The sequence below is a fragment of the Nannochloropsis gaditana genome, assembly GCF_000240725.1.
Source record: "Nannochloropsis gaditana CCMP526 unplaced genomic scaffold scaffold699, whole genome shotgun sequence".
Taxonomy (NCBI): Eukaryota; class Eustigmatophyceae; order Eustigmatales; family Monodopsidaceae; genus Microchloropsis; species Microchloropsis gaditana.
The window spans coordinates 10,149-15,629 of record NW_005803254.1 but is presented as its reverse complement, the minus strand read 5'-3'; the positions used below and the strand labels follow the sequence as shown (position 1 = coordinate 15,629).

Below are 5,481 nucleotides of genomic sequence, written 5' to 3'. Positions count from 1 at the left end.
AGTGCCATGTCGCAAATAACGGCTCGGATCTCTCGCCCCCGGTCGGGCCCCGCGTGATGGAGCGCCTGGGAAGGAGGCAGAAGGGAAGGTGAGGAAGGGGTGCGGAGACGAAGGAAGGAGAGGAAGGCTGTACGTACGTGGAGATACTCGACAAGGGCGGAGGTGGGCTGACCGAGTTCCAGGAATATGTGCCCGCTTGCGAAGGCAACACGTGGTTGAGGATCGACAGGGATGAGATCAGGTCTCCTCCATCAAACCACATCCGTCCCTCCTCCTCTTGTGTCTCCCCTGTCCCCACCTCTCCCACCCCATCTCCCTTCTGACCTGTTCAGGTAAGGCTTGTATCGCACTTGATAGCGGCGCTTCTTCTTTGCCTCTGCCAACACCTTTAAAGCCTCTTCGCGCCGCCCCTCCTGCCACAGGTACTGGAGGGATCCGTGGACGGAGAGAGGAAGGGCCGAGTTAAAGAGGAAAGACGAAAAGGACAGCCTCATCAAGTACATCCTCGTTATTACATTTAACTATTATTATCCCCCCTTTTGCCACTTTCCCTCCCTTCCTCTTCCTATCTACTTCCCTCCCTCCCTCCCTCCTTCCCTCCCTCCTTTGCCTCCTACCAAGCCCAAATCGTTCCAGGCATTGCCAAATTCTGCGTCCTGCTTCATTGCCTCCTTAAGCTCCTCTTTCGCCTCTTTCAAAGCCCCCTCATAGGACAGCAGGTACGCGAGGTACGTCCGTGCATCGGCCGTTGGATAAAGAGCTGAAGGTGAGAAGGAGGACGATAGAGTGAGACATGGAAATGGTGGATGAAATCGTGAGAGAAATACGACCAGGGTGAAACAGAGCGTTGGGCATCTTTGAAAGGGGAGGGAAGGGACGTACCGAGTGACATCTGGTACAGGCTCTTGATTCTTTCCCTGTGCCGGGTGGGGAGGGGACCAAAGTGATAGGGGCGCTTCAGGCATACAAGAAGCACTTCCTCGTCCAGTCTTTCCGCTATTCTCCAAAGTCAAGGACGGATAGAGCGCCTTTTGTACCCTCGCACCGACCCCATTCCCCCTCTTTCACTCCACCAGCATCTTCGGACCCACCGATCTATCACCCCTCCCTCCCTTCCTCCCGCCTCCAAGAGCCGCTCTGCTTCTTCGAGCTTCTCTAGCGCAGCATGTAGCTGTGAGTTATGTTTGCGGGCATTGCCATAGACTTCTTGATAGGTCACAGGGGAGGAAGGGAGGGAGGAGAAAGAAGAGGTGGAGGTGGTACTGGAGGTTGACGAGGAGGAGGACGACGAGGAGGAGGGAGAAGAGGAGGAAGAGGAGGAGGGGGCCCCAAGAGGGGAAAGACTAGATGCTGTTGAAAAATACGTGAAAAAAAATGCGGGAATCAGCTCTCGTGTGTAGGGCGCCACATCCACTGTCAGCGGGTGAAAGACACCCCCCGTCTCACTCTCGGTGCCTGCGGTCGCGGCTGAGGAGCTCAGAGAGTCCAAGGGCCTGGTTGCTTGCGATATTAGAGGCGCAGAGAAGGAAGAAGAGGAGGAGGAGAGCAAGTGCCGCCATCCTGCCAATTGCCTCGCCAGTTGCAGCGTCATGTCGATACGTAGCTCCTCGCTCACCTCTGTTTGCGCGTGCGAAGACGCGGCAGGGCCGAAACCACAACGAATGGCCTCATGCACGGAGAGACTGTCGCATGTTTATGTGGCAAGTCCCCAAAAAGCATAGAGAGCAGTGAATGGTGGTAAGGATTTGTTGAATGTAAAGGTGCCGAAATGCACCACAACACATAATGATACAAAAACAAAAATTACGGAGAACGTACTTTTGTCCGTAGAAATCACGGTTATGACCACCGAGAAGCACTTGGTAAGAAAAAGGTAAAGGGAATGGAATAACCTAGATTATGTGTGACTGATTCGTTAAAGACAATCAAATGTAGTGCACTCCCGCCAGGTCAAACAGCTTACCGCTTTAGCCATTGGCGTGGCGTCAAACCATTTGCCATGTCTGCTCATCGCGCGATAAAGAGAACGAAGTAGAATGCCATGATCCCGTGTGCTAGCAACGGAGCCAGCAGCGGCAGCAACAGCTTTGCTCGTTGTCATAAGTGGTGCAATGCTTGGAGCAGTATATTGGTTATAGCAAAGGGGGGAGGTTGATACGTATGTGGAGAAATACTTTACTCTGGCTTCACACCGAGCATCTTTCAAATCAAGAGCTATGCGAATCAATACAAAGGGATAAACATGGTATTATTGAATGTCTCTGTGGGCGTGAGTTCAGACGCGGCGGCGAATTACCTTAGGCCGGGAGATTGAAGTTCTCGGTCGTCGCTGCTTCCTTAGAAGTGCGTGGTAGTTTTCGATGGGAACATAATGCAGCAAAAATGGACAGACAGCATTTGTTTGAGATTGCGTGACGGCTTTCGTCGGAAAATTTTTGAAAAGTGGATAGTGGGTCTACTTTTAGTTCCAATGGAGGATTAAATCGACTCCTTAAAATTGTTATCGTATTCTACGTATGATCCACTCGAGGAGGGGATGGGAAAATAACACATGATTTCATGTTCGACGCTTATGTGGTAAAATTTGCTGTGAGCCAGCAATTATACGAGAGATGACTTCTTCTGTATACCGATTCAATCCCCCCCCCTCCTTTTCACTACAACCATTATTACTTTGTTTAATGAACTTGTTGTCACTTTTTTCAAAACCTCCTGTACTGTCGCGGCCAGCCCTTACCCTATTCTTCCTGCATGACACTTAATGGCAACAAATGTGGAGTTAAGTACTTGGATTTGCCTTAAAACTACGGGCGTGTAGATACGTTATGGAAGACAAGGCAAGATACGCCCAGGAGAGAATTACAACGAGTGTCTTCTTGTCCAATGTAAACTTTTTTGGTTTTTGCCAGCTGACCCTGCAACCGTTCACGGCGCTCTGAATACGTTTGGTAGGCGAACATTTGAGATGAATATCGGCGACCAGAGAAAGACGATTCTCAAGCCTCGACCTCAAGTAGTTTGAGAGCTAGGGTAAGACTGACTTTTCAAATGTGGCATCGCTTTCCGGATAATACTTGATTTACACAAAAAAACGAAGTACATATCTTGGCCTTTTAAAGATCGAAAAAGCTTGCATTTTGCCCAGAATGTGCTCTCTCTTTCCAAAAAGAAGGACCATTGGAGAATACAGCACTGGTTACCAAGCGCGAGGAGTAGCCCGGTCTGCAAGACCAAGTCCATCAGAGTCATTCCTATGATATTTCTGCGTTTTATTGACGCCCTGCATCCCATACTGTACTTTGAGCTTTCACTCTCGAATATCGCGCAGCATGCGATGAAGACTGCAGCAGTTTCATACTGAGTTTTGAAATTCTTTCTTGCTTTTCCTGGTGACGATCATCGTAGCGAACAGCAGCACATCCACCATCCGCGAGTCTTACCTGACCCAAATTGACGCTGTACCTTTGGATCATTCAAAGGATCGCTATCTGCAGATTCAAAAGGGAGTCTTATTAAAAGCCACACCCTTATCATTGTGCGCAAGAAGAAGTCTGACAGGATGGTTAGGTCTCCCTCTAGTGCTTTTCTGACAGCACACCTTATCCTTTCAAAGAGTTTTAACCCTGTCGATTCAAACAGTTTTTGAAGGCTTCTCATTATCCTCTACGGGGGCGCTCAGTACCATAGCGGACAACATACTTCCTCCCTTGCGGACTACCTATCCGATGTTACCGCGGCCGCGGCCTCATCGCCTCCCCGGGTAGAACGCCCGGTAAACAGCCGTAATGTCTTCGAGAAGGTCATTTAAATGAATATAAGCTTGAAACCTTCTGTAGTTGTAGTGCACTTCCTATTTAGTTTTCCGGAGATTTCAATAATTTTAACAACAGTACAACCAGGGAACGGAATCACGAAAGACTGAAGTCGAGTATACGTCTAATGTTAGTGACCACATTACCGTATCAACATCGATGGAGTCATCTCCTCGTAGACAACAAAGGTGATTTATATGTCTTCATGGAAGTAAACAATAACCTGATGGCGGAATAATCGTGTTTTGATTTCGTGATCTTATGCTTTGCTGCGAGGCCGCACAGTGTAATTTTAGCAGCTGTAACTTATTAAAATACTCCATGCTTGATATTAGCTTATTCTTTACTCGCAGCCAACTCATTATGAAGGGACGGGAGACAGTTATGTACAGGCCCCAGCGTGCAAAACAATGTATACGTGAAAGACTTACTATTGTCGTCCTCAGAGATATAATTTATATGAATTGTGAATTTGAATTGTGAATATTTCTTATGGTTGTGTCATACCGAAGTGAATAAATATCGACTCTCCACACTTTTAACATGAATTTCAAGATTTCAAGAAAATTTTCATCAAAATTCCTAGTCATTGCCAAATCTAAAACATGACTGAACTACAGGTGGAGTAATTGTTTCTGCCACTGCACTTTCAGGTATCTGTCGTACGTGCACGTAAATTTATTGCAGTTGATGCCAAGGCAGCTCCTTTTTGTTGAACGGGAAGTATTGTGGATGCCGCTTGACAGCTTTTTCGGGGTGAGACAAGAAGGAAGAAGTGAAGTAAAGCAATCAATGCGGTATCTCCCCCTATTCTGCGGCCTGAAAGGAGCCATGCCGGAATGGAGGCCTGAAATTGTGCTGCAGTTTCAAACATAGCAGGGCTGGGGTCTTGAATCGATAAGTCTTCGCAGTGGTCATGTATGGGTGCGTACGGCCCCCTGGGCCGCATTTATTATGTTTGCCGAACCCCCCCAAGTGCTCAACCCGAAGGAGGAGAAATCCTTCTCCAGTGGAGAAACCCTCTGTCTGCTGCAAATGTGACGCCCACTCGATCATCTCTGTCTTTTAGCCTCCAGAATGCCTCAAATACGGTGATACTTGTAAAATTGTAGGTTCGAAGTCATGTAGGCCGCTTAAGTGTCATCATACTTCTGGTCTATCCCCTCCCCTTTCTCCTCAGCCATAGATACAGGGTTCGCGGGACGAGATCAAAGTAATTGAGTTCACTGCACCCAAGCAATCATGGCCGCACGCGTATATGTGGGCAACTTGCCCATGGACATCCGAGAGCGCGACGTGGAAGACCTTTTTACCAGATATGGCAACGTGACGAACGTGGACCTGAAGACTCCCGCGCGGTGAGGAGGGAGGAGGGAAGAAATGGCAAGGAGAAGAAGAAGAGGAAAGGGTGTGCGGGGACTGTCAGCGATCAACAGCGTGGAAGGCATGGATAGGAAAAGCGTCAGGAGAGAGTATGCCGTGTGGACTGCCCGATGAAGTGGAAGCCTGCGCCTTCAAATTCTATATCACGATGCGCGCCTCATAGCCCGCCACATCCTCTACGCCTCTGCCTTCTTCCGCAGGCCCCCCGCCTACGCCTTTGTCACTTTTGACGATCGCCGTGACGCTGAGGATGCTGTGAGGGCACGAGACAACTACCAGCTCCAGG

At 48.9% G+C, this 5,481-nt stretch overlaps 1 protein-coding gene across 1 annotated transcript; it reads right to left on the bottom strand.

Annotated features, from left to right (window-relative positions):
- Window positions 1–4,988: 4,988 nt before the first annotated feature.
- On the bottom strand, window positions 4,989–5,171 carry NGA_2086620 (uncharacterized protein; the record flags this gene model as incomplete). Its single annotated transcript, XM_005853867.2, has 1 exon — window positions 4,989–5,171. A coding segment is annotated over one exon (183 nt), but the record flags the coding sequence as incomplete, so codon positions are not given.
- Window positions 5,172–5,481: the final 310 nt, after the last annotated feature.